Source organism: Penicillium argentinense (genome assembly GCF_028826775.1).
Source record: "Penicillium argentinense strain IBT 30761 chromosome Unknown utg000010l_segment0_segment0, whole genome shotgun sequence".
NCBI lineage: Eukaryota > Fungi > Ascomycota > Eurotiomycetes > Eurotiales > Aspergillaceae > Penicillium > Penicillium argentinense.
In genome coordinates this window covers 3401460-3429391 of record NW_026622669.1, presented here as the reverse complement: position 1 = coordinate 3429391, position 27932 = coordinate 3401460, and the positions used below count along the sequence as shown (strand labels likewise).

At 48.5% G+C, this 27932-nt stretch overlaps 9 protein-coding genes across 9 annotated transcripts; 5 read left to right on the top strand and 4 right to left on the bottom strand.

The window, feature by feature from the left end:
* Window positions 1-353: 353 nt before the first annotated feature.
* Window positions 354-2294, top strand: N7532_010967 (acyl--CoA ligase; the record flags this gene model as incomplete). The annotated part of the gene is made up of 4 exons (XM_056623458.1): window positions 354-446; window positions 517-1152; window positions 1240-1664; window positions 1736-2294. The coding sequence occupies 4 exons, from the start codon at window positions 354-356 to the stop codon at window positions 2292-2294; spliced, it is 1713 nt and encodes a 570-aa protein (XP_056470874.1).
* A 223-nt stretch (window positions 2295-2517) lies between these two features.
* N7532_010966 (DUF3712 domain-containing protein) lies at window positions 2518-4049 on the bottom strand (the record flags this gene model as incomplete). Its single annotated transcript, XM_056623457.1, has 4 exons — window positions 2518-2958; window positions 3018-3142; window positions 3214-3638; window positions 3790-4049. The coding sequence occupies 4 exons, from the start codon at window positions 4047-4049 to the stop codon at window positions 2518-2520; spliced, it is 1251 nt and encodes a 416-aa protein (XP_056470873.1).
* A 692-nt stretch (window positions 4050-4741) lies between these two features.
* On the top strand, window positions 4742-5572 carry N7532_010965 (oxygenase MpaB family protein; the record flags this gene model as incomplete). The annotated part of the gene is made up of 1 exon (XM_056623456.1): window positions 4742-5572. One exon carries the CDS (start codon window positions 4742-4744, stop codon window positions 5570-5572), a length of 831 nt encoding a protein of 276 aa, XP_056470872.1.
* Window positions 5573-7499: 1927 nt separating this feature from the next.
* On the top strand, window positions 7500-11192 carry N7532_010964 (Transcription factor; the record flags this gene model as incomplete). The annotated part of the gene is made up of 5 exons (XM_056623455.1): window positions 7500-7990; window positions 8078-8266; window positions 8326-9249; window positions 9661-9841; window positions 9906-11192. 5 exons carry the CDS (start codon window positions 7500-7502, stop codon window positions 11190-11192), a joined length of 3072 nt encoding a protein of 1023 aa, XP_056470871.1.
* Window positions 11193-16138: 4946 nt separating this feature from the next.
* N7532_010963 (uncharacterized protein) lies at window positions 16139-21035 on the top strand (the record flags this gene model as incomplete). The annotated part of the gene is made up of 13 exons (XM_056623454.1): window positions 16139-18008; window positions 18062-18114; window positions 18181-18677; window positions 18732-18787; window positions 18838-18863; window positions 19071-19240; window positions 19292-19318; window positions 19385-19760; window positions 19828-19912; window positions 19970-20031; window positions 20353-20507; window positions 20563-20657; window positions 20728-21035. The coding sequence occupies 13 exons, from the start codon at window positions 16139-16141 to the stop codon at window positions 21033-21035; spliced, it is 3780 nt and encodes a 1259-aa protein (XP_056470870.1).
* Window positions 21036-22502: 1467 nt separating this feature from the next.
* On the top strand, window positions 22503-22995 carry N7532_010962 (DNA-binding domain-containing protein; the record flags this gene model as incomplete). Its single annotated transcript, XM_056623453.1, has 2 exons — window positions 22503-22928; window positions 22978-22995. The coding sequence occupies 2 exons, from the start codon at window positions 22503-22505 to the stop codon at window positions 22993-22995; spliced, it is 444 nt and encodes a 147-aa protein (XP_056470869.1).
* A 1650-nt stretch (window positions 22996-24645) lies between these two features.
* Window positions 24646-24885, bottom strand: N7532_010961 (Srpk; the record flags this gene model as incomplete). Its single annotated transcript, XM_056623452.1, has 2 exons — window positions 24646-24823; window positions 24851-24885. 2 exons carry the CDS (start codon window positions 24883-24885, stop codon window positions 24646-24648), a joined length of 213 nt encoding a protein of 70 aa, XP_056470868.1.
* A 49-nt stretch (window positions 24886-24934) lies between these two features.
* On the bottom strand, window positions 24935-25290 carry N7532_010960 (uncharacterized protein; the record flags this gene model as incomplete). Its single annotated transcript, XM_056623451.1, has 2 exons — window positions 24935-25237; window positions 25270-25290. The coding sequence occupies 2 exons, from the start codon at window positions 25288-25290 to the stop codon at window positions 24935-24937; spliced, it is 324 nt and encodes a 107-aa protein (XP_056470867.1).
* Window positions 25291-26096: 806 nt separating this feature from the next.
* Window positions 26097-27609, bottom strand: N7532_010959 (endo-1,4-beta-xylanase; the record flags this gene model as incomplete). The annotated part of the gene is made up of 9 exons (XM_056623450.1): window positions 26097-26186; window positions 26252-26317; window positions 26390-26478; window positions 26631-26719; window positions 26780-26925; window positions 26974-27095; window positions 27158-27206; window positions 27270-27310; window positions 27366-27609. 9 exons carry the CDS (start codon window positions 27607-27609, stop codon window positions 26097-26099), a joined length of 936 nt encoding a protein of 311 aa, XP_056470866.1.
* Window positions 27610-27932: the final 323 nt, after the last annotated feature.

Genomic DNA, 27932 nt, shown 5'->3' with positions numbered 1-27932 from the left:
TGCCAGTGGGAGACCGCGCGCGAGATATGCGTGCATAAATCCGCCCGTGGCTGGTCCGCACAAGACACATGCGCTGCCAGCAGTCGAGGTCGATGCGCCTCGCTCCACGCCCAGTTGGAAACCGGTGGCGCTGATGGGCTGATGTGCACACCCCAACCGAGTTCCGAGCCCAGCGTGAGGGGCGCGGAGCCGCGGAGCGCCTGAATCCTGCGTCGTGCCCATCGATGATCCGCTGAGATGCGGTGATCTTTTAACAGGCCTTGCCAGGGGGCGGATTTTCTCTTCTCATCTGCCACCCCTTGCCCCGGAACTTGCAGAGCTTCTCGCATTCCCACGTTTTCCATTTTCCGACGATGATCTTCGAACCGGCCGAGCGGGTGTTGCTCCCCACCAAAGACCTGCTGTCGTTCATTTTCGATGACCCTCCATATGATCAGGATACGCCGGTAAGCCCTCGCAGACCAGCGAAAAGCCTGGCCTTGTCAGTAAAACGACCCGCATTAATCGCCTACTCAGATCTATGTGGACACGCATAATCCGTCGCGGTCGATCTCCTGCAACGAAGCTAGGAAGTTGATTCGCCGACTCATTGCGGGCTTGCGCGCGGCAGGGTTGCAGCAGGGCGATTGTGTGCTAATACACTCGTTCAACGACGTAAGTGGTGGACATTCCGCTCGTATCCCACGCCGCAGCATCGGCTCACACGCCAAGAGCACAGATCAACTACAGTATACTCGTGCTCGCCATCATCGGGGCCGGGGGATCTTCACGGGGTCTAATCCAGCATACACCCCGAACGAACTCGCGCATCATATCAAAACATCTGAGAGTAAATTCTTAATCTCCGAGCCCGAGATCCTCGATCCTCTCCTGTGCGCGGCAGCAGAAAGAAACATCCCGGATCAGCATGTCTGGGTGTTTGACAACCTCGGGCAGCCCATCCCCGCGGGACGGCAGTCCTGGAAGGACCTCCTGAGCGTTGGAGAAGAAGACTGGGTTCGATTCAATGATCTCGCCACGGTGCAGTCCACCACAGCCGCGAGGCTGTTCAGCAGCGGAACCACGGGGCTCCCCAAAGCCGTGACAATCACGCATTACAATCTGATTGCCCAGCACGAACTTGTTCTTGGAGTCAATACGCGTCCCTATCCGGTAAGTCGTTCTCTATCATTTGTCCCGCCGGAGCGGTTTCCCCTGTGACACCAAGCACCCGCGTCTGACCGGTCCCAATGGATCTAGATCTCGCGCATCATTGCAGTTCCGGTTTTCCACGCATCAGCGGCCCCGGTCACTCACATTTCGACTCTCAAAGCGGGAAACGTGGTGTACATGATGCGCCGTTTCGACCTCGAAGGGTACCTTTCCACCGTGGAAAAATATAACATCACCGATCTGGCGATGGTACCCCCCATCGTCATCGCAATTCTGATGTCCCCGCTATCTCAGAAGAGGCCATTCCTTCGTAAGGTGCGTCTCGCAGCGTGCGGAGCCGCGCCTTTGGATAAGGACGTCCAGGCTCGCTTTCGCTCGTTAATGGGCGATGACGGTCCTTTCACGCAAGTCTGGGGGATGACAGAGACATCCTGCATAGCGACCATGTTCCCGTACCCCGAACATGACGATACGGGCTCCGTGGGCCGACTCATACCTAACCTGGAAGCCAAGTAGGTCATTGAATCCTCGAGCACACAGAAGACTCAATGGGGTCGCAGCGCTGACTTGATTTAATTGATAGGCTCATCGACGAAGATGGCAACAACATTTCCGCCTTTGGTGTGCGTGGAGAGTTGTGTGTGCGCGGACCCACAGTGACACCGGGGTACTACAAGAACCCCGCCGCCAATGCCCAGTCGTTTGACTCGGACGGCTGGTTCAAGACAGGAGACATTGCATATTGTGACCAAGCTACCCGGAAATGGTACATCGTGGATCGCAAGAAAGAACTGATCAAAGTCCGCGGCTTCCAGGTGGCCCCTCCCGAGCTGGAGGCCGTCCTCCTCTCGCACCCGCAGATCATTGATGCAGCCGTAATCGGAATTACCATTCCCGGGGCGAATATCGAATTTCCGCGTGCGTACGTGGTACGGCGGCCAACAGAAGACGGAGCGAAGATCACTGAGGACGACATCAAATCCTATATCTTGGAGCGTCTGGCAAGATACAAGGCGCTCACGGGCGGGGTGAAGTTCGTGGGGGCCATTGCAAGGAATCCGAGTGGTAAGATCCTCAAGCGAGTTCTGCGGGAGGATGCGAAGAAGGAATTCGAAGCTGGGGCCATCAAACCAAACCTGTGAGTGGAAGATTAGCATGCTTTTTCAGATCGAAAAGTAAGCGCCAAGCATCAAGAGAATGTGTACTTGTTTGGGAAGGGGAAGATGATCATATGGTGCATTAAAATAGTCAGCACCCGTTCTTGTGCGGCATGTGGTAATGCATTCAAACCATTCTTTTATTCAGTGCATAGAAGAGCTGCTAATATAAGAAACGGCCCTTCACGGTAAAATGGCATACAAAAGACTATATAAGAACTCGAAGCGACCGGGCTGCATTCGAAATATCGCTCGAAGCAGTCAAATCCCCAAGGATACTGGTGACGTTCCTGAGAACATTCCCAAGCGAGGAATTCTTATTGTCGAGCAGCCCCTGAAGTGTATCCCCTAAGACCTCCAGGATGGGAATTCTTGTGGTCAGGGTGAGATTATTCAGAATTTCTTCATAGTAGTCAATATGAATGCCATCATAGACTGTCGAGTTCCCGGATGCCGAAAGTTCGACATCCCCGTCCTCCAGTGCACTTTTCTGGGCAGCAAGCATATCCTCGAGGTTGTCTAGGACGGTATCGATGTCAAGTGTGCCTTTGAGTGATACCGGGTTATTGCCTGGCCGAAGAACAACGTTCTCAATGGTAGCTTGACCGATCGTCAGATTAACACTTTTCAAATTCAGAGTCACATTTCCCTTGGAGATGTACGTTTAGCTGAGTTTTCAGAAACTGGAAGAGCTTTGGTTTGACTTACGAGCGCGAACGTGAAAACGGAATGATTAGGCAAGTTAGCAGTCCCGACGAGGTTATTTCCATTGCTTTCATTGGGAAACAGAAGTCGGGCAGACTGTATCGAGAAGCCAGACAGCTTATTCAGACCTAAACAGGAGTGAGTAAACGGCCATCTTATTTTATTTTATTTTATTTTTTTTTTAAAGTTAGAGACGCACCATTGAGTTCCACATCCTTGTTCAAGGTCAATGGAGCTTTCAGAGCTCCGAGGTGACCCACTGTGGATCCCTTTGCCGACAGTGTAAACTTTTCATTATAGACGGCCCGAGTGAGAGTCTCCACAAACTGTCCCTGGTTCAAGATCCTTGTGTCGTTGCGAGTGATGATCATATCGGTTTTCCCCTTCAGACTGTATGTGGGCAACCCGACAGTGATATATGGATCGGTCGGACTGATATTTCGATCGAATAGGCGGAGATCAAATGGATCCGTTCGGATACGAAGGCCTAATGGAACATCCAACGAAGTGTGCAATGTGAAGCTCACTCGATCCGGTTTTGGATTCAAAATCTGGGCTCCGTAGATAGGAAGGTCTGTGTCGTCGACGATTCTCTGAGCAATGGCCGGAATTGCAACCAGAAAGCTGTTTTTCAAAATATGTCAGCCGATAGCTATTGGTAGGCGCATCGCAGAAAGGTTGTAATCTCGTTAAAAAGACCACAAAAAGGTACGTGCTAAGAGGGAAAGAAGAAAACAGAAGATGCATGCATGGGTAGAATGAATGGCAAGCTTACAAGACAGGTAGGAAGATCGCAAGAAATATGACAACTGCGACCAGGTAACAACACCAGAAACGCCTCCAATGCTTGTGAAGCTTTAGTTGTGCCTGTTTAATTCTCGTGGGCGACTTTGGATTGTCGTGAGAATCCATATTCTCAACGTGTTCCAGATCAGGCTCAGATTGCGCAAGCTTTCTATCGTGGAAAGCCTCGCCTGAAGCTGATAAATTGCGGTTGTTACTGATTGTGGAGGTGCGCTTCTTCTCGCTTCCCATACTGGAAGGTACTGATACTGATTATGCGATTCCGGGAACGGCCAAGTGCGTAGCAAGCTTGAGGGCTCAGAGCACCTAGATGTCATCCCTGTAGATCAATTCTTTTATATTTCCTCTGCAGTCAGCATAAATAGAATACAATGCGCGGGCCTTCAAAAGCCCCTCGTTTTGTGTGTCTTGTTCAAAGGGCATTGCAATCTTGGTACGTGCAAATCCGGGGATATCAAACTTTCAGTCTAGTGAAGACTGCAGATCCTCGTTTACCCCACCAGAGAGGGTCAGTAAGAATGAAAACCCCTCTACCGCATGCTTCGATAATCCCGCGGTCTGACGGCCCGCGGTAGGTGCCCGATCACGATAGCGAACAATCTAGTTGCTGTGAAGCGAACCGTGGGCAGCCTTTGCTGCAAGCCGCCCGGTCCGCGGTATCGGTTATCACAGCTCTACTCATATAGCAGCTAGTTTTCATATGAGCGGCCAGGATCGTTGTTGTGTCATCTCAACAAATTTATGATGCCACATGAGCAGATTAAACTATTTCAGAGCGCATGATTGGGCTGTAAATACTGCCCCTGAAACTTGTTGCAACCATTTAAAGTCTTTCAAGAAGACCAGGAGCTACAGCGAAAGCCAGAGTGCACGAAAGACATATAATAATTCCTTCATTCCATCAATTTGTTCTTACCGCAGAAATGTCAAACGAGAATTCCAGCAATGAGGTGGTGGACTCCAAGATGCTTGATGCACTTGACAAGCCACAACAGATTCACCAAGTTGTCCAAGAGGCCATTTTACTTGCAGGTGGCGCTGCTGCAATCTTACTCCAAGTTGCGGAGCCTGGCGTTGCTCAGGGTGTTGATGAACACAGCAACTTTGCCTACCGTCCTTTGGATCGTCTTCGCACCACCATGACTTATGTCTATTGCATGGTCTTTGGGACCCGGGAGGAGAAGGAAGTAGTGATTGAGATGGTTCACCGAGCTCACGCAACCGTTAATGGACCCGGATACTCCGCGAACGACCCTAGACTTCAACTCTGGGTCGCAGCAACGCTATATGCCGTCGGCATGGACTTGTACCAGCAGATGTTTGGGAAGTTCGACAATACAACTTCTGAGGCCATTTACCGTGAATACTCCGTTCTAGCTCTCTCCCTTCGCGTTCCCCCGGGAATGTGGCCGGTCGATAGAAAGGCATTCTGGGAGTACTGGAACTACCAAGTTGCCACAATGGAGATCACCGACCATGCGAAACACGTTGCGAAAGACCTTTTACACAATAAGCGAGCACCAATTCAAATCCGCATGGTGCTACCACTCGTACGTCTCACAACAACTTACATTTTGCCGGAACGGATTCGCGAGGCTTATGGTCTCAGATCGACCAAGCTGAGACGAGGTGCATATCGGGTTACGATGGGGCTTACAAAAGCGACTTACCCATCTCTTCCAAGAGCCATTCGAACGTATCCCATGAAATATTATCTGAAAGACATGCGACAGCGGCTGAAGGGGAAAACATAATAGATTCCTCAAATGTTAAGGGACTCTTATTTGACATTTCCTTTCTCTTCGTTTGTTGTATCTAAGCGGACTCGATACGCAGAAGTTAAGCGCCCGTGGTCCATATCATGAAAAATTCTTGTTAGCTGCAGATTTTCTCTTTTGTCTCTGATACTTTGCGCTCTGCAACAGTAGCTGGCTCTTCTCAACCTGAAGAGTCTAGTCGTTCCTGATACTAGCTGGTACAACGATTTAATGATACGCAGGAGTCTAGATTTCAGGCGGAGAGATTGCTTAACCGAGTTCCGCGGCAACCCTACATGTTGAACTTGCGGGGAAACCATAAAACGTCCCGTGAAAGTTGTGGGGCTCCACATGCGAAGCTCGAGGCCCTGGTTGAATTGTTAGACGCACAATCATTATTCCATGCGAGGAGGCATCTTATTGACGTCGTAGGTAAGCCTGACAATACCAGGCTATTTTTTTGCATCCCGTGGGATTATATATGGGCATACGACATGTCCGCGGCACTGCGGCAGTTTCCTATAGAGATCGTATATTCCGCGCTGCTTAGATAGAGATGCCACCTTGATAACGTACTATGATGAGGGTCTCTCATTTTCGATTGCTATGCTGCTTATTGGGTTGGAACTTGTCAAAGCATGGCTAGAACTAGTACTGTTGGCGACCGCGAAGAGACAGACCCCATCATGATGAAAGCTACAATTATTGATAAGGCACGGTCACCCTGTTCTCCACATTATTAGCCTTGCGTTTGCTACATAATGGCACTATGCTGAGACCGACCGCCTTGTGCTGGGCTGCTGAGCTGGGCTGCTGAGCTGGGCTGCTGGGTTTCCGGCCGCCATCGCCTATGGAGGTCATCTTCGGCTCCCCACAAGTCTGAGATTCAACCACTGGCCTCTTCCACGAACCTGTTCTATCGATAAAGAGAAATTGCGCGGATGCTACGACGAACTAGAAGAGCGCCAGCGGCTTGCTCCTGGTGCCATCACCGCAAAGTACGATGCGACGCATCGCTTTTAGGGTGTCCCTGTACGCGCTGCCGACAAGACGGTCGCAGCGACTGTGTTCTTCGTGCAAAAATTCCAAAGTATCCACAAGTTTCTTGCTCGCCTATCCCGACACGGCTAACTGGGACCTCCAGACCCAAAGCTACAAATGAAGCTCGTAGTTCCTCTCAGAATGCGCTTCCCTTCAATACAAAATTGCAGGTTGACCTTGATTCAAGCAAGAGTCATCATTCATTCTCGGAGCGACAAACAGCACCACACAGGCCTACTCATCCCGGAAGCGCGTACGGAGATGAGGACGAGTCCAATTCTATACCGTGGTCGTCGACGATTCGAGAGTATCCATTTTTGCGAAATGAGTCCTTGTCCTCTCTACCGCCCGAAGACATTGCATTTCTATGCTCGAAAGGGTCATTCTTCATACCCGACCGAGCGACAACACAGTGCTTCGTAGAGCAATATTTCAGGCGAATCCATCCTGTGGCCCCGGTCGTCGATGAAGCCCAATTTTGGCGCATATGGGATGGGCGTTCCGAAGAGAAATTCTCCCTTTTCTTATTCCAGGCTCTTCTCTTTGCAAGCTGCCCCGTCCGTGCTCTCATCTATGCTGATCAGAATGGACAGTAATCACTAACAGCTAGTTTCTCAGTTTGTGCCCTGCGATATCCTACATAAGTGCGGCTTCTTCAACAAACGAGACGCGCGGAAGCAACTGTATAACAGAGCAAAGGTAGACACCGGAGTCATGTCACCGAATTGATCCAGTCGCTTATATTAAGCAGCTCCTGTTTGATCTGAAGGTCGAAGCAAGACCGTCTGTTCGAGCTCAAGGTTCCGTGCTTCTCACTCATCACACTTCGGCTGAGGCACCCCAGGCAGCAAGCTTGTGGCTTACGCGAGCGATCGAAAATGCCATGACGATAGATGCCCAGCCATCTCTTCTCATCGAGAATTTCCTTGTTTCCATGAAAAAGCGCCTTTGGTGGTCGATTTTGCTACGCGATCGAAGCCTTTGTATTGGCCTGCGACGCCGCCCGCAAATTACTTCGGTCAATCTCCATGGGTGCCGCGATTGGTTGAAAGAAGAAGATTTCGAGGGAGAAATGCATGCGTCTCAGATATTTAACTACGAAGCCAAAAGAAGATTGCTTGTTGCGTTCCAGGAGCAATGCCACTTGGCGATTTTGCTGACCGATCTCGTGTCAGTAGTGTTCGCTCCCCGAGCTACCTGCGGCCTTCCTCCTTCAGCCGAGGTATTTCACTCCTTGATGCATGAGGTCGAAGCCATCAAGCGAGCTTTGGTTGAATGGGAGGCCCAGGCTTTGCCTGCACCAGCCCCTACATTCCAACCCCAAAACGATGACCCATCCGCGGCATTGAGAAGCTTGACGTTCATGTATTACCAGTAAGGCACCCTGAGCCACTACGCCAAGGAACGAGTCCTGAAAGAGCAACGTACATTGTAACCTAACTCTCAATCTCCGGTGGTTAGTGCGGCCCGAGTCGATCTCGCACAATACGCGGCTCTTCTGATGGAGGAGCACCTTACGTTCGCCACTCAAATGTATCGGAATTCTGTACTTCAAATTGGCAACGACCTGTACTCTGGCATAGTGGGGTTGACGGCGGTCATGGAATACTTCAGCCTCAATGGCCACATCGAATTTTTGCCGCTGAGCGTGTCAGTACTCTACCCTCTCGGTGTGGCCTACCACTAACTCTTTTTTCGCCATATTCCAGTCTGGCGTATGTCGCAATGCCCCTGGTCTTGGCCGCAATTGACCTCAAGCTGTCTTCCTCTCATGATGAGATGGCCACCAGACAGAGGCGACTGAATTCCCTCAGCAAGATTATTCGGCATTCCGAGTCCCTTTACGATGTGACGGATTTCGTCGCCGCTGGAACGAACCAGATCCTTCAACTGGCATATATTACCACACAAGATTTCTTTCTTCCGTCTGTGTTCTCGCCACAGAGAAGAGAAGGATCAAAAAGGACTTGGGCGGGGATTAATCACCAGGGTCAACTAGCAGAAGCTGGCTCTTGCACACGAGCAAAAAGCTGGTTAGAAGCATTCATTCGCTTCCCTCGAGCCTATCTCCTGATCTCAACATCGGTTGACTATAGCCTCGCGGTCGGTCGTCTTCCATGTGATGGTTCTTTACCAGAATTCGTTCGCAAGAGTCCGCTCACAGACAACCTCATACGTTTACCCTGGACAATGGGTGATGGTCTTGACAAAAAGCCGTTCCATATGTCCAGTTTGGCTCACGATCCAAGAGCCCCATGCGCACGTTCCGGGTCTGTAGAATCTGGAGCAACCGTTCAAACAATCAACAGTTCTGATCCAACAGAGCAAGGCGAGTTTTCTTCGGAAAGGCATAGCAAAGCCGACCGCAGTGAGGAGGTCGATGTAATTCATCGAATCAATCCGTGCAAACCGAAACACAACATAAATCTTGACTTTCTCGATTTCAATGAAAGTGCTACGCGGTCACACGGGAATACTCTCCCATTTGAGTCGAGCACCTTGAATATGGTGTCTATACCAATAGATTACCTGGATGGGAGGAACACCGATGCCCGGGAATTTGAGTCGATGGAATTTGGAGACGGAATGCCAAGCTTGAATGCGATGGATGGACTTGACACGCCCCTTTCTCGGTTGTTATTTCCAAATGGCCCCACAATTAGCGGAGGCTTTATTTGAAGCCACTAGCTCTCCACTTTTGCGCTTTACTCACCTATCCTCGCACTTGTTGATGAGACGCTGGTGGTCCCGAGAGCTTCTTGTAATATTCTTAAAAAAGAAGCACCTGTTTACACAATTTTGAATTGCTTGAGTGAGTTTTACGGAAAGCCAATGCCCAGTTCAAGTACTTCGGTGCTTCCTGTACGCCACATAAAACAGATTTCGTGAAGGAGATGTTTTATGCCAGTTTGAGTAGCACTGTAGTCCCGAAATCCCTTCTGCACTACTACCGCTGCCTCACCACTTGCCATGATTGTCTCGGCTTGACTGACGCAGGCAGACAACAAAGAATGTAATGACAACTCAGCTGACATCGAAGCCAGTGTGCTCCGCACAAACCCCCCGCAGAGGGCGGAAGTCTTGGCATGGGGGCCAGAAATCAGCCCCACGGCTGACGCCTCCCCCTCTCACTTTTCTCGACCCCATAGATCATACGAAAATCTAGCCATGGTGGGCGTGCCTCGCAGTAAAGGCTGCACGACATGCCTCCAAAGACGTGTCAAGGTGAGGACAGTTCGGAGGTGCCCACCTTGGGTTGGAGTCCACTCCAGTGTTAACACGAGCATAGTGCGATGAGAAACGGCCAACGTGCAAGCGCTGTGATACCCGTGGTCTGAAATGCCCTGGATACGAGAGGCCACCCAAGTTTTGCCATTTTGCCGCATCCCGGGGACATTTGCAGAACCGTACCCGGCTCATCCCAGCTATTGCGACACACCCAGGCGGCACAGAATCCGACATCATTGATAGGGAGCGCTCTACCTCCTTTGATGAATGCGTGGCTCCTAGTCTCGTTCGAAGTGCTCTTTGCATTCAACAAAAAGAAACCTTCGGTCGCTTTGTCGATGCGAACTTCCCAGGCCTTTACTATTCTTGGAGTACTCGCGTCGACATAAATTTCATGGATTTTGTGCGCCAGCAAAATGATACTTTCGCAAATGCCTTGCTATTAGCCACTCAGACATTGGTCATGTTAGATGTGGGCCAGAGACACAGAGACAGTGAAAAGGTCATCCTCAGCCGCACAATGTACATCCGAAGTTTACAATGCTTGGTACGATTGATCCAGAATCCACGGACTGTCAAGTTGGATTACACACTTGGAACTGCTATTCTGCTGGCTATCTACGAAATGTTGGATGGATCATTTCAGCAGTCCTGGCTCATGCATTCTCGTGGAATTGCTACCTTGTTTCAACATCGGGGACCGGAGGTACACCGCGATGGAATGGGTCGAACGTTGCTTATCTCCTTTCGTTCATTCCTTCTAGCAGACGCTCTGGTGCGAGGTGAGCCTTGCTTTCTAGCAGCGCCTGCCTGGAGGTCTACAATAACTGAAGCTATGAAGGCTGAAGGAGAAGCTGGAAAAGGGAGTCAACTTGGGGATCTGGTTGAGTGTGCGTTCCACGAAGTAACTGTTTGTCCCGGCCTGGTGGCAACCGCGCGAGATATGGTTTCCAGGAGCGCCGGGGATGATTTAGGTCAGAGAGCGAACCTTGCCAGTGCAATTGCCACGCACAGAGCAAATCTTAGCAAACTATATGACAGGCTTCTGGTTTTGTTCGCGGCGGGCAATAGCCTTGAACATAGACCAGATGTCACTGGCCCTATCCCTCAGGCAGTTGTGAACAGGCTGACTCATTTCTCAATGCAAGGCATTGAAATCGGTATCATGCTACTCGACCAGCTTCTGGGTATACTACGGGCCGATCAAACAGATAAAACCCCGATTGGGGACTCTCCTAAGGGATCTTTCGGCCAGGATAATCTGATAACCGACAGGTCCAGCCGAGGAGGAGTCACAGAAGCACCAGATCACGTTGCGCTATCGATGGGAATGCTTGTTTTAAAATGAATTTGACACGTACTACCAGGCTACGGCTATGTATCTGGCCAGTCACGTGATCAAGCATTTGCTGGTATGCTACTCCGCATACAGCATAGCGATACGTCTAGGTTGAACACAAAATGATACCCAAAGTCTTCTTGTGTAGATAGAATCCTTTTTGTCTTGATCCGACTTTCTGTAATTCAACGCTCATTAGGTATCACGACTGCGAGGGTCAAACCAGTAAGTTCACCCCCCGATGTCTCAAAACCGAGCTGCGTGATCGAAACCAGACCGCTCGAGGTAAGAGAAAAGACCTCAGACCGAAAAGAAAACTCTCCCAGTCCTTCGCGTGGGTGTATACCGTAAGGCCTGGCCTGGATGGCGCAAAGTAACCCATAGCGGATGCCATATGCATTCATTCCCTCTTGCCCACAGCACGGAAAACACCTTAGGTAACCGCCTTTTACAAATGGAATGTAGAAAGGCAATTGGCACATTCGTCGGTTGAATAACCGGTCGTTCAGAACCCCATTGTGAGAGTCTGGCATTTGCGAGGCAACGGGTAGGCCCGGGTTGACTCACCACAGCAAGAGCCAGAGGATAGTTTGAAGAATTGCCTCATTTAAATATAGCTGTTTTTACACTGACCTATCTTATGGCCTATCTCTCTACACCCACCACACCTCGGCGGGGCCCTCTTCGCGGCCTACAGAGTCTGAATAGCCTCTGTATGCTCAGTGTGCTGTATGTTACGGGCCGTTCGAAAGAAACAGACTCATTCGGCGCGTACAGACGAGAATCTCGAAGATGAAGAAGGAAGGAGAAAGAAATTTCGCCAGAAAAAGAGGGCTTAAGTACCCAGCAAACACGCACCAGCAAACGCGTAGTGCAAACGACCCAAAATTATGCCTCAGACACCCTTCCACGAGATGAGGCTATTCCCAGGTTCATCGGTCACACTGTATAGCCTCCGCCGGTGTTTCTCGCTCCTCAGCTAACACCTGAACCTCTTGAATGATCAATACAAGAGGTACAGGTAGCGTTTTCCTCCCATAGAAGTATTTCCCTATGAAGGGAGCCTGCATGGCCTTTGAACACCAGTTCAAGCTCGGATTTTAACGGGCTCTGAGGGCTTCTTGATCGTTGTTTGAGGTGGGTCTTGATCGAAGGTGCCTGTTTCTGAAGCTGTTTGGTGGTTTTTGGTGTTTTCGGGCTGAAAACGCAAGATTTGCTGCTAGGTCGGCTGCTAGGTGGTGTAGTCGTATAAAGCGATATATTTAGCTTTTTAAGCACTCGCTCTGCGTTGATAAACACTAGACCTGCTGCGACGAAGCTATTTTAAATAATCGCTGGCTTATAGGCTCCGCGCGCACGTAAGGATATGCTGCTAGAAAATCTACCTTGTCGATGTGGTTATATCCTATACGCTCTTGGTTCTCTATGATGCGACCGTATGCGTGCTTTAGCACTGAAAAACACCCAATATCAAGCGGTTGTAGGAGATGAGATGAATGAGAAGGCATGCAAAGTGGAATAATGTTGTTTTCACTGCAGATTTGGTCGAATTGAGGCGTAAGATGGCTGCCATGGCCGTCAAGAATCAATAAGCGATATTTGCCACGTGTACGCGTGGTAGTAGCTGGTATGCATAGTTTTTGAAGCCATTGAAGGCCTATCTCATCTGTAGTCCAGCCGTTTTGACTAACTTCGAAGCGCCAATCGGAGGGAAGGTCATCAAATCACCCTTGTATAAAATTTTTGCTTTGAAGATGACACATGGCGGTAGACTATAGCCATACACGGTAATTGCCTCGATAACTGTTACCCATTCACGATTTCCCAGTTGTAATAGCGCGCGGCGGCCATAGCAGTCAGCGCGTGTGACTGCTTTAGCAGTAGCTACTAGTCCCATAGCGAAGCCAGTCTCGTCAAAATTATATATATCCTCTGGCAGTATACCGTGTTCGGTAATCACGCGTTGAACGGTGATGAACCATGCGCGTAAGGCCTTCGGATCTTCGATTTTAGCACGTCGATAGTTATATCGCCGTTAGTATCGCGTACGAAGGGCTGGCTGGCGACTAACGAAGCTTGATGCCTAATTTTTACCGACCGTAGATATAGAACCATTCCCACGCTTCGCCAGGAGATTGGCCATATCTCGAACAGTAGAAGGCCCGGGCGCTGCTCCACGCGCATCTAGATCTCATATCCACTGCACAAGCGAAGCCTTTTCTGTTTGGGTCAATTTATGGCCGCTGGAGCGTGTATCCCCGCGAAATTGCTGGCCAACGAGTCAACGGCGAAGGGTCGTACGAGGTATAAGAAATCGCTCTGCGCTACCGCGTATTGAGTCGGTAGGGCCATTTTGAACGTGTTTTATAGCTAGGAAAATACTGCCCTCCTGCTCAATAGATTTTTGCGAGAATTGAGCACGTTTTGGAGGCATGGTGAGTGTTTGAAGAAGGAAGATGGTCATACGGGCGCGTCTTAGCGCGTAGTGGGCCAAACGGCCGGGTGGGCCACTCGGGCGGGAATTACGTTATGTAGTATGGCGTCATTGTTGTAATTCAGAAAAAGATTGCTTGTATTCCTTCTGGACAGAAACCTTGAGGGTTTATATACACATGCGACCTCCAGATTGATTTCCAATCAAAGCTGGTAATTCCGTGAGGTTAGGAATTGATTCCGTTACGATACGACATATCACAACAGTGAGGAAATATATTTTTAAGCTCTCAAAAATCTGAAGTATCCGGTCGCAAACACAGTTTAGGATTGTGGTGATATCGATTGTTGAGATGGGCTACGACGAAGCATTGAATATTGAATGAGGGCCTGCTAGACAAATCGACCTTAAATGAATTGGCAGAACTTTGACTTGACTGTGTTGTATTGAAATGTCTACACGCGATTCTGGAGGTATTTATCCCTGAACGGGCGGCAAGCCCCTGACAGTAGTAAATCCATCATAATCGGTCTCGATCGGGGTTCTTCCATGAAGATCTCCCGAATGTAGAATATAATGGTGGCAAGAGCGCTTGAAGCGCATATTAAGCTCAGTACCTCCGGTTTCCCTGGACCGGCATGCCGACAGAGGTTGGTAATGGGGCATCAATCCGGTGCCTTATCCTGGAACCTCAACATCGATAAGGTCTTATAGATTAGTTCCTAAGTGTGAATAGTTATTTTAATTCTTTTATTTTTTTTTATGCTTCTTGGTTCTGTTACGCGCTACTGGCTGGGCGCAGTGAACCTGTGCGTTCCTGGGTAATACTTGCCTGAAGTACTCGTAACTCTTAAGCTTGTCCGTGACCGTACCGTTGCGAAGCCACGCTTTATACGGACTCGGGTCTTTAGGATGCTTGTTGAGGTGCGCTAGTCGAGTGCACTAAGTAGGTCAGTCCGAAGAGCTCCGCTACTTGTAGGATGTTTGACTTTATCTCTAGCAGTGAAGTGTGAATTAACAGTAGATCTAAGTAATTGGGAGAGCAAAACGAGCGGCACTAATTGACTCAATAACAGTCACCCATTCACTATTTCTAGGTTGCAGAATTGCCCGACGACCATGATGTTCAGCTCGAGTAATAAGCTTTTGTGATGATATAAGGCCCATCGCAAAACCAGTCTCATAAAAGTTGTAGATATCATCTGATTAATCGGATGCCGTTCTCATTGATGACAGATTGAACAGTTTTAAACTATTCACGTGGGACTGTTGGATCCTCGTTTTTTGCACGTTGGTAATCATATCGTTCTGAAAAACGCGTTCGAAGCTCTTCTGGGCGCTTCACAAGGGTTGATACCCATTTTATCCCAACAGCTGGTTGGGGGGGGGGGGGGTTGTTTCCACGGTCAGCAAGTAGAATATTAGCCATTTCTTTCACAGTAGAGGGTTAGAGGGCCTAGGCGCTACACCACAAGAATCCATACAGAGAATCCACTGTCTAAGTGAATATTCTTCAAATATAGTCAATTAAATTGTTTGATATTCCATATAATATGGCGCGGGTGGCATACATGTGGTTTGCCAAGTCTTCATTAGCAAGTAAAAGCACACGAAGTCCTAGCAAGTCTCTACTCGCCGTGCACGCAGACGTCAGCAACATTTTGCACGTGACTGGCACGGCGAGCTGATTGCGAGGAGCTTGGACCTTAGAAATAGTGGCGGCCAGGATCTCGCGAAAGATGGGAGCACTAATGTGGAAGCTTTGCTATCTGTAACCAATCCTTTTTTACTGGCAGTTGATCCTACGTCACACTAGCACGTTAACGGGTGTCTTCTACAGTGAGACCTGGTATACAGAAACTCTATACAGTACGCTTCGATAATGTTTTTCAGCGCTCAGTGAGATCAAAAGCCATTCAATATTAATGGACTGACTTTTCTTGAGGGGTTCTGCGCGGCAATAATACCGTGCAGCTCTAGCACCAAATATCCATCGTGTGGTGTACTTGATTGGGTACTAAAGCAGGGGGCCAGAGCTGGCATATTGTACTAGGGCAGGGATCATGAAGCACGCTAGCGCACCATCAAATCGAGCTAGGTGGGGGCCATAACAGGGCCAACACAATCTTCTACGCAGAGGATCCCATCAACAGAAGATAACTTCAGGTGATTTGTAGCATAATAACATGTTCGGAACAGATATCTGGTGTGGATATCGAAACCGTTCTTTATTACCATCGGGCCCAGGGTATGGATTTAGGAGCCCATGCCTAAGCGCCAATAAATCGGCGCCCTTCACGCTAGATTGAACTAATGCACATGGCAAGGCAGACTAGAAATCGACTTGCAGATAGTAGTATGCACTTACGAGCCAGCCAGCCCCCTCATAACGAATGCTGCGCCCCAGTGTCCCACTTCAGAGCCTGGTGAGTTTCTTATAACCCGGGCCGGGCCATCCGTCCTTGGTTCCGCTCGTGAACTAATATCGAAAAAAGCTGGACCAGATCGAAGGCCATGCAGAATGAGTGTCCCATCGTCCGATTTCAATTTCACCTTCTCTTCGGGTCCCTCGCCCGAAAGAATCTTCACCCCTTCACCTTCCCAAAGCAGCAGCCTCTTCGGGTCCAGATCCGATGCACGAACGCCCTCATCTGTTCCATCTAGATCATCCTCACCAGCCTCTTCTAACATTTATAGTCAAACCCAACCTGGTAGCATCTTTGGTGAACCACCTCCTAGCAGCACGAGAATTTTCACCACCCCGCATCTCCCGAGCAACAATATCTCCGGATCCAGCCCCAACGTCCGAATGTCCGTATCTGTCTCAGCTAGATCGCCACCACCAGGCTTCTCTGAGAATACTACTAGTCAAGCTGCTTCTGGTAGTATCTTCGACGGCCCGCATACTACCGGTGGGAGGATCTTCGCCCCTTTACCTTCCCAAAGCAGCAGACTCTTTGGGTCCAGCGCCAATGCCCGAACGTCCTCTCCCGACTCAGGGAGATCGTCATCATCCGGTCCTTCTGAAAATGCCGGTCAAAATCCAGTCACTAGCGTCTTCGATGGACCACAAACGAGCGGAACGAGAATCTTCAGCCCTTTGCCGCTCCTGAACAACGTGGTCTTCGGGTCCAGACCCGAAGTGAGAACGTACACAACTGTCCCAGCCAGTTCATCCACACTGGGTTCCTCTGACAATACTCGTCAAACATCATCCGGTAGTATCTTCGGTGGATCATCCAGTGCCGGCACGAGATTCTTCACTCCTCCGCCTGCCCCAAGTGGCAGCATCTTCGGTTCCAGCTTCACTGCCCGAACGTCATCACCACGTTCTCCTGACCATCATAATCAAACTGCATCAGCTAGCGTCTTCGGTAGACCACAAACGAGCGGAACGAGATATTTCACGCCTCCACCTCCGCTGAGCAGCAGTCCCAATGTCGGAACGTCCACAACTGTCCCAGCTAGATCATCCACATCGAGTTCCTCTGACAATACTAGTCAGACTGCATCTGGTAGTATATTTGGTGGGACAGCCAGTACCGACACGAGATTTTTCACGCCTCCATCTCCGCTGAGCAGCAGTCCCAATGTCGGACCGTCCACAACTGTCCCAGCTAGATCATCCACATCAGGTTCCTCTGACAATACTAGTCAGACTGCATCTGGTAGTATATTTGGGGGGCCAGCCAGTACCGACACGAGAATTTTCACGCCTCCGCCTCCGCCGAGCAGAAGCGCCGATGTCGAAACTTCCTCTTTAGACCGGGCCAGATCGTCATCACCAGGCCCTTCTCATCATGACTATCAAACTCGACCCATTTGCCTCTTTAGTGGTCCACCTAATAGCGACATTACCTCCTCGGGCTCTGGTTTCCCCGCAGGTGCAGGCCCCTCCACGGAGCCCAGTATGGCTCCTAGAACTCCGAATCCGCGACTCAGCGTTCTGCCAAGTCGTAGCATGTCACGAGATGCGCCAGCTTTGCCCGTTCATACTGCTATACGCGCAGGACCATATAGCTTCAGGCCACGAGAAGGAGGCTTTGGTGCGGAAATAGGTAGTGTGAACAGACATCCTGCAAGCCGAGCAACAGATCAGTCCGGAGATACGGACTTTTCGATCATATCACCTGTGGACGAAGATATGCATAGTTCGAATAGTATTGAAGATGATCTCTTCTCTCCGGATCCCATCGACGATCAGAGTTTCCAAAGGAATTTCAATGCCGTCAAAGTACAGATCCAGGAGCTTTCGCGCGTGATTTCTGAGTGTCCACTGTCCCAAGACCCAGGGACAAGGTTACATCAAATTCACCTTGAAGCCAAACAGCTCAGTGAGTACAAGGATCAGGAACCACGCATCGTTGGATTCATAGGTGAAACCGGAGCCGGTTGGTGCTCTCTTTTTCATATCGCGACAGAGACAGGTCTGATCGTTGAATAGGCAAAAGCTCTGTTATCAACTCTATACTCAATCAGAGAGGTCTCGCACGCTCGGTGATTATACCCTTTTATGTTTTTATGTATTAGAGTGGCCACATATTTCTGACACATTCGATGTAGAGTGGTGCAGGAGGTGCATGTACTTCCGTCCCTATGGAGTATCGATATGTGGATGAAAAGCATCCCCGCCCCTACACCATAGAAGCTGAGTTCATGGATGAAAACGAAGTCAATGGTCTCCTAGAAGAGCTTCTGCGAAGCATTCGACGAGCTTCAATTCCGACCGACCGGAGTCTAGTCGCGGAGGAGGACTGGGCAGAGTACGAAGCGATAGGCAAAAGGTCGCATGAAACCCTCGAGGCAATTTTCAGCGATCGGTCAGATTTGACAATTGAGTTTCTCTCGCGCCCCGGAGCGGAAACGGAAATTGAGATTCTTCAAGAGTTGAAAGCTCTGGCCTTGCATCGATTGACATTCCGGCCCGGAGGATCGAGCTCACTACAATATACTGCCGTCGCAGATGACTTGGAGAGCTGTAAAGATAAACTTGACAGTTTGACAGATAGTCCCGAGGAGAGCAATACGCCTGCTCTGTGGCCTTTTATCAAGTTGATCAGGTTCGTGGTACCCATTCCGGCAAAAAAAAAAAAATGACTCTAATGGACTTGGAGAGTATTCCTCGTGCTGCCTGTGCTGAAGACCGGTCTGGTGCTGGCGGACCTACCAGGTAATACTCTCTCTGCGCCTTTCTGAAGTGATGTAGCTCACTGTTGGTAGGATTGCGCGATATGAATCATGCGAGGGTACGCGCTACGGAACGGTATCTTGCTAGAACCTGCGATGAAGTGTTTATTGTGACTGGAATACTTCGATGTGTTTCGAATCAATCAATCTTCGACACAATAAAGAAGAGTGGGGAAAGCAAACGTATACGGGTGGTTTGCACAAGGGCAGATGTAATTTTTTTTCCTTGCTGACAAAATTGGAAATTTGTTGACTTTTATCAATAGGAAATCTCGCCGGAAGAGTCTGCTCGCGGCACTGATCCTCATGCTAGACGCATGAAGGATATGAACGCAGAAATCAAGAAGCTGGAGAGCAAGTTCAGGCGTATCGGGCGCCAAATGCAGGAAGCACAGGGCCAGAGGATAGCAGATCTTGCTATTCTAGACTCTTTGGAGTAAGGAAGTGAATTACCTGGATATTCAATAGCCGACTGACCATTTCGCAGAGACAAGATACAAAAGCTTCACTACGAGTGCGTGTTATTCATTATTCAATCCGATACCTATGTACCTTGAAGGATTCTAACTTTCATGGCCAGGCGACGAGCGCTCCTTATGAACCAACGAAATGACTCAACAAAGAGAGACCTTGCAAGGGCAATCTGCAACAATCAAAATCATAAGGTCAAGGATATCAAAGTATTCTGCATTGGCAATGAGCTTTATGGAAATCCTCCACACAGGTTGGCAGAGGACTACCGAAATCTCAGTGGAGTTCGAGAGCTTCGTTCATATTGCCGATCTGTCCCAGCGGAGGGTAGGATGGATTCCGCTTTGGTCTTCATCGAGAAACAAGTACCTGCTCTGCTAGATTCCATTCATCAGTGGATTCTGACAGGTCGTGATTCCGTGACCCCCGCAAGAGCCCGTGAGCTCCGAAGCGCATTGGAACAGGTAGAACAAAGACTACGCCAGGTATGTCTGATCACTTTTGCTCCTTGACTCAAATATTTCGCAGCGCAAGAAAATTGACGATGAGTAGAGCTTTACCTCGGGGTGGGGGCATCTCGCTCTCACGCAGAGTGAATTGCACTCTCAATTTGATACCCAAGTCATGCATCAGCTTCGTGAGTTCATTTCAACCATTGCTATCTAGTGTTTCAGTGTCTCTAATATGTGAGTAGGTCCTTCGTTTCAGAGAGAAATGAAGGAAAAGTTTGTTGCAGTGAGCCAGGGATGGGGAACCGTATGTTCAACCAGAAACAAGTGACTCGATTGCATGCTGAAAACAGTGTCCTCAAGTTGCATTGGGCAAGTTATGCCGCATTCTGCCGAAAGAACGGAAACCATCAGGTCAACGGCCAGAAGCCTCGTTGCTGGAACAATGAGCTGATGGAGCAAGCACGGCCTGTGTTAGATACAAGATGGGAGGCTCTCGGAGATTGGTTGATGTTTCGAAGGGATACGCTGCGCAGTGACATCTCGACATCTTTTCAGATTGTCTCTGACACACTCCAAGGCAAGGCTTTCCCTTATCAAGCTCCATATGATTCACACCTGTCTCTAGGTTGTGGCTTGTTTTGCTAACGTGCAATACTCTCCAGATCATTCTCCGGTTGCCCCTCAGGCAATTGAAAATCTGTTCTCCCTTTTGAGCCACAGAAAGGGATACATCATCCATATTTTCAAAAATGCCCTCGCGCAAGTAATTCAAGAGACAGAGTATGCTCAGTACAAAATATCTATTTGAGAAATCAACTGACTGAGACCTTGTCAGATCTACAAAAGACCACACCCTCAATGGCCATAACAACAGTTCGTTGATTGCTGACCTCATGCTTGAGGCGTACAATAATTGCAGCCGAGAAGAAGGTACGTTTATATAACGTTTGATGTGAGGTATATTCGAGTCATTGACTGAGCGAAAATGTTTCTTTCTCAGGAAATGGAAGTTATCTGAGACGCAAGAATATCATGCGCGATCATTTGACAAATACGCAACTGTACAGAAAGTACACGGATTCAGTGCAGTCGTCGTATCTTTCAGCTTTGGACGGGCCTTTTGCTGCTCTCGGGGACCAACTGCACGAGCAAATTGAAATGATTGCGCGAGATCTGCGCGGTGTAGTGGTTCCTGCAGGCGAGATTTCAGAGCCAGAGAAAGCACCGGAACTAGTGCGCGAGCTTGAGGCAAGAATTGGAACACTGAAACAGAATCTGCGATATACATTGGCAGCTGCTAGGCGGTAGGGCCTGGACGAAGTCAATCTCAGTGAGCGAATTCAACTTAGCATACGAGATAGAAGGGAAGAATAACAGGAACCAGACCAAGGAGAATCCGAGCAAATTCTGAGATCCTTGATACGCGTTTTCACAAACAGACAATCTCTACGATACAATTTTGGAGTCACTATATCCCGAAGTACAGTAGAATATGAAGGAGATTTTAAATTCAGTCGCTTCTTGACTAAGGGCGGAAATATCCAAATATCCACGATAGACGAAGATGGATGCAGCAATACACGGATGCTGATGAATTCCTTCATAAACTGGTAGCCAGCTAGCGAAGTGACAAAGGTGCACACTCACACTATAGGCGTTGCCACTGATTTTGCAATACGGCATGTCTTTCAAAAGGCTGTAAATGTGATAGTCCTGTTTTACTTCTTTTCATTTCGTCGAAACAGCCTGAAATTTTAACGTAATCCATGGGCGAGCCGCGCACCCGACCCACCACTACATTTTCAAGTCCAGATATGACTACCCAAAAACGGATGTTTAAAAACTACTTGTTAGGGCAAAGGGTGATTCTATGGCCCACACGGTTACAGTCGCTGCACGTAAGGGGTTGCACGTTGGGCTGGTTGAGGTGGTAAAATAGGCTGTTCGGTTGCTGTAGATGGAGACCGCTCAATAGGTTCAACAAGCGGCGCTGGCAGCTCTGTTGGCAGTAGGCCCTCGCCGACCATAACACCCTGTTCACAGCGAACTAGGCGATTCGTACGTGCCCGATTTTGCCGTTTCTTCTCATTCGCAGCCTCCGTAAATCAGCAACTTCCTGCGCTAGTAGCGCATTAGTATACATTGAGACAAAGTATCCCTTGATAATCTGATCTAGGACAATCTGTCAGGATGAGAAATTGATGTACTGGCTGGTACTGAACATGTCCAATAGAAACAGATGATTGATTGAAGGTTTTTTAAGATCGGTTGAGCAATCTCAGGGGTCTCTATATTGAACTATGGCGTGTTATGACTGTTGTGATATGTCATATCGTAACGGAATCAATTCCTAACCTCACGGAATTACCAGCTTTGATTGGAAATCAATCTGGAGGTCGCATGTGTATGTAAACCCTCAAGTTTTCTGTCCAGAAGGAATACAAGCAATCTTCCTTTGAATTACAACACTCACAACCGTAGATAGCAATCCCTAAGAGATAGATTTGTAGGCCCTATCCCCAGCTCTCGCTAAAAGGCTCTCTCAGAGATGACATATAACTCCTTTCATTCCTAGAATTGGCCTTGGCCTTGGTTAGGAAATTCGTGAATGAAGTATTGGTGAGCCGAGCAGATGAATTGTTATCTGTGCCTTTCTGCCCACCCACACCGTCCCGTTGTGGGTGCGCCCCAGCGTAATTACCAACCCCAGCGTAATTACCAATTTGACTCAAACACCTACCACCATCCTATTCGAATCGATATCTTCCACCCACCATGCCTAAAATCGCTGAATCTGACGAATCTCGAATGATCGAGGCCTGCGAAGCGGCTAGACGCGAAGAAAAACCAAATATAACCAAGATTGCGCGTGAATTTGGTGTTAATCGGCGGAACCTCCAGAATCGCGTCAGAAAGGGCATGCAGGCTCGTACAGCTAGGAAGCCAGTCAATAAGGTCCTAGATAGGGCTCAAGAGGAAGCTTTGACGCGCTGGATATGCCAACTAATCGATTGGAATATGCCACCAAAGCCTAGGCTAATCGAGGCGTGGGCAATTCGCTCGCTTGCACGCGCTGGTAAGCCTGATCAGAAGGTTGGCAAGATGTGGGTATATCGCTTTATTAAGCGTCTCCCACAAGACCTACAGCTAGGTCCAGTGAATCAGCGTACGAAGGAATCGAAGCGTATCCAAGCAGAAGATGTAGGCCTACTAGCCCACTGGTACGATCTGCTCAAAAATCTACTTAAAGGTGTACCTGCGCGGCTAGTATACAACTTCGATGAGTGTGGGTTCCGGCCAGGCGAGGGTAAAAACCAGCGTGTGGTTGGTAGGAAGAATACAAGATCTGGCCCTGATCTTGCTGAGACTGAGCGAGGCGAAAATATTACTGCGCTTGAATGTATTGCTGCCGATGGGTGGCAGATGGATCCGCTATTTATATTCAAAAGCGGCGGGGTCTTTATGGAGGCCTGGTTCGACGGCAGCGAAGATCTACCACCTAGTACGATGGTTGGAACCTCACCTAATGGCTGGATCTCTGATCAATTAGCTAATCAATGGCTTGATTATTTTATCGAGGCTACTCGCAATCGTACGAAGCGGAGTGAGAGGCGCATCCTAATCTTCGATGGCCACGGTGCGCACCTTACCCTCGAATTCTTACAAAAATGCGAAGACAACGATATTCTACCTTTTGGTTTTTTACCTCACTCCACACATCTTTTGCCAGCCGCTTGACGGCAAGCCGTTTCTCAGCTATAAACAGCACTTTCGAAGCCTAAACAACGAGATATCTTATTGGGCAGGCGAGCCGATGGGTAAGGCTGAATTTCTACGGGTAATCGGGCCCGTACGATCTAAAGCCTTTAACCAGCGAACTATTCGTGAATCTTTCAAAGATCGTGGTATCTACCCAGTTGATGCTAGCAAGGTCCTAAGCAAGCTATCTAATGGTTGGGATACTATACCTGATCTAATCGCGCCTGATCTTCGTTCTTATGGCTCCTACACACCATCTCCGCCACCAGCCAATCTCTCATCGTCCAGCGTTGAAAATACACCTCCAAAATCGACTGAAGCACTCCAGAAGAACCAGGGAAAGCTATCAAAGCACGCAGATATTCTTACGCCAAAGCTACAGCGCAATCTTGAGCGTATTTTCCAACATAGTCGTATCGCAGTTGATCACCTCGCTATGGCCAATGATACAATTGCGCGAATTAGGGCCGTACAAGAACCAATACAGCGATCTAAGACCAAGCGGCAGATTAAGGGCCTTAGTCACACTGGTATATTAACTACACGCGATGCGAATCGATCAATTGCGACTAGGAAGGCCAAGGAAGCTACGGCAGAAAAGAGACGGCTAGCTAGAGACTACGAGAAGCTATATGGTTGCAAGCCACCACCTTTGGTTATGCAGGAGAGTGAGGCATCAATTGAAGCAGCGAGGGTAGCGCAAGAGAACGGGGATTTTTTTTCTTAGATCCTGAGCCGATGCGTTGATAAATCGTGTATGTAGTTTGAATGTGATCAAATTGGTAATTACGGTGGGGTTGGTAATTACGCTGGGGCGCACCCACAACGGGACGGTGTGGGTGGGCAGAAAGGCACAGATACTCGCTCTCTAGTTACTTTGTGACATGTGACATTACGTCATCTGTCCGAACAGTGGTTGGCTAGATGCCGCCGGGGAGAAAACTGCGTGAGCACAGTTCCAGCGTCGCGCGAACCGGGTGATAAGAATCTCGCTAGCAAGACCCTTCAGTATCTGAAGAAGGCATGGTTTGCCAATGGGCGCTTATGCGACTCGTTCACTCTTAGTATGAAATAGCAAATGATCACCTGCTGCGATAATTAAGGAACTGCGAGGTATGTATTGCAAAGTATGCATCCAATCTAGAAAATAATGTGTAACTCATACATTATCAGAGATCTTGCCATTTTCAGGCAGAGCCCATATTACCATCCATTCTGACTCAAAAATTTCCTTGGTGGTAGGGCAATTCTCAGGTCTGAATGAGAGCATCTGCCGAAGCATATCGAAGATCGCGTCCTTTTCGTTTATATCAAACCACGGTATGCCGCTATCTCGCCTGGGCTATTGCACGCCATTCTCAAACCGATCGTCCCAAGACAGGAAAGTGTTGCGGTTCATTGGCTTGCCGTCTTCGGTAAATTTCAGTCGTCACGCTTCACCTCCTTCACTATTCAAGTGGCAGAACACCAAGAGTATCGACATGCTCACATGTCATGTCGTCCTCTGTTGCGAGAAATCCTTCAAACAATGGCCGTTGAATGATGATAGACCATATGGTACAGGCGAGAGTCCAAATGTATGTTGAGAAAGACAGTGGCTTATTTGGTTCAAATCGCGCCTCAGGGGGGCGGATGATACTGGGGATGCAAGATTTATACTTTTGTTCTTTTGAGTGAGAAATGGCCTTACCAAAGTCTGTAAGCACGATCCTGGTGTCTGAAAGTGTAATTCTTTCACTCGCTTCCCCTAACTATATGGACGCAATCCTATAGTTTGGGGCACCAAGTGGAAGCGGATTGCCATCTTGACGCCCAGCACGGCCTAGTTCCGGTGCTCCATATTTCTCATATAATTGTTTAGGTGAAAGCTGATCAAATTAGGCGGAATTTTGAGGAGAATATTCCTAAGGTGAAGGTCTCCATGAACAATTCCTTGAGAATGCACATAATCCACATTAAGGACGAGTTGCGCAGCCAGAGACCAGGCTACATGAAGCTGGAATAAACGGATCCATGAACCATCTTTCATGTCGAAGAGACTAGAGGTCACGGGCGCTGTAACGTAGTAGGCATGATTGCCATTTGGGCCGTGAATGGTAAATTTGTCTAGAATAGAAGTAACCATCATCTTTCCTGGATGATTGACTAAAGGACAATGAGGATGAGTGAAACTGTCTCAGAAATAGAATCCTGCAGACAGAAGTGTCCACGACTTAATCCAGCTGATAGATCGGAAGTTATCAGCAACCCTACGGAGCGTCTTCAAGTTCCGGAAATTTCAATCCTATTGAGTTGAGAGATTTCATATAGAGAAAACAGCCAGGTTAGTTGGCGCCAGGTGACTAAGTGTTAGGCAAGAGGGGATTAGGTAGGATACGTGTATTCTCGTAAAAACAAGATTGACATCTGAAGAACTCAAGCGTATCGGTCTCAAGGTGAGGGGTCTTAACCCGTAGGTTGACCGCTCGTTCTTACTCGGTTATGTACACGATTCTGCCAAGCATCCAGGCAGTAATGATCTCAGTGGTTTTTTCCCTTGACACCGAACCCTGATGAATCTCGAGTCCTAGCCAGTTGATCAAGTGAATATGATCACGTTAGGTCTTGCCATTAGAGGGCATTTGCGATAGCATTATATGCAACCTTGGGATTGTAGTTACTGTCGAAAAGCAGAGGACTAGAGCTGGAGCGCCACGAATCCTGAGCATCACCTGGTATTAGTATGAAGTATATTTATCTGGACAAAACTGGTATTAGGCACTTACAGGGTCAGCCACTCCCCAAACTGTGATCCCAACACACTTTGGTTGGGTCAAACATGCTTTTACGACCTGTGGAAAAGGTGATTAGCAAGGAGTTATAATTCAAGTAATGTAATTACAGAGGGAGGGGGGTTGGCTCACGTTCACATAGTCGGTAGGGCTGGCGCCAGCAATATCAAGCTCTGTGATGGCAACCTCCTTCGTTCCCGCACTTGCTAGAGCATTAAGAGCTGTGAGAGGCTATAAGCTATGATTCGATTGAAAAGACGCAGGAGTGTACTTATCCAGAAACTGCAGCACCGGCACCGGCATTTAAGTGGGTTTGAGAGCCTTTGACGAGTAAGTAATCATATACTGTGAACAACTATGGTAGGTGTCTTACCGATTCCATCAATGGGAACACCGGCAGCAATCCACTTCTTGACATGGCTGACCATACCGTTCACTTTAGGATGGGAGGCGGAATCCAGGCTTTGTAAGATCAGAATTAAACCAGAATAGCAATGGCAATGAGAATTGGCTGTGGCTCACCTGTAGTCATTGATATAGAGCTTTGCATTTGGGTCGACAGCACGAGCTGTTTCGAAAGCGATTCGTACAAAGTCCTCGCCGATAACATTATAGAATACACTGTTGCGTAGGGAACCGTCATCGTTGAATATTTCATTCACAACATCCTGAGACCGATCAGTAATGTGGTTGTATAAAAAAATAATACAACTTACCCAGGCGTAGATTTTGCCCTTATAACGGTTCATGACTGTGGTAATGTGACTCTTCATGACATTTATCAAAGTGGTCTTGTCTGTAATGGAAGATACCCAGGATGGGAGCTGGGAGTGCCACACTTGAAGGGTTTAGTTTTCTTTTATTGTAATATGTGTGAATCTTTAGGCTCCAAGAACTTACCAAGAGTATGGCCACGGATCAACTTCCCATTTGACTGAGCAAAATTGACCTACATTTTGTAAGGATCGGGCGAAGAACCGGTTGCCTTGGTAAAGGCCAACTGGATACATACCAGATAGTCCGACCCTGTGAAGGAGAACTGCCCTTGGTTTGCTATTCCGCAAATTAGCCTTTGATAAAATAGTATTTCACGAACATTTGTACTCACGCTCAGTAGCATCCCACTTCATACTGTTCTCTGGTGTCAGTTGACCGAAGTCGGCTCTGATGATTGCCGAGGTTTTTGCATTCTTGTTCAAAGTGTACTGGTCACCAATGTTGCCAAGATATTTCTTCCCGTGTGTCTTGAATTTGGCATCAATGCTCACGGATGCCTGTCGGGGTTCAACAAGTCCAGAAAGCACTTGGCCAGCGAAAAGGATAACCAGGGCAGCTGCCTTGATTTGAACCATATTGAGAAACGATTTGGATTTCGAGTGGAAAAAAGAAATTAGGGTGACAGAAGAAAGATACCTCCTGGGAAGGCTGAAGACAATACTTATACAGAACAGAAGTCAAAGTTTTCTCAGGAAGATTGTTCATAATCGACGTGCTGGCAGAACGGACATCCTTCCCGATTGAAAACGGATGTTGCATCATCTACGAAATACCTGTTTCACTGATGGAGAACGTATGTTGTCTATTTGGTTCAATTTGCTAAAAGCTCGGGAAAAATGGTACTCGATAGCCTAAATAATCGCATAGAAGATTTTAGGCTGGAGACGGCAAAACCGCC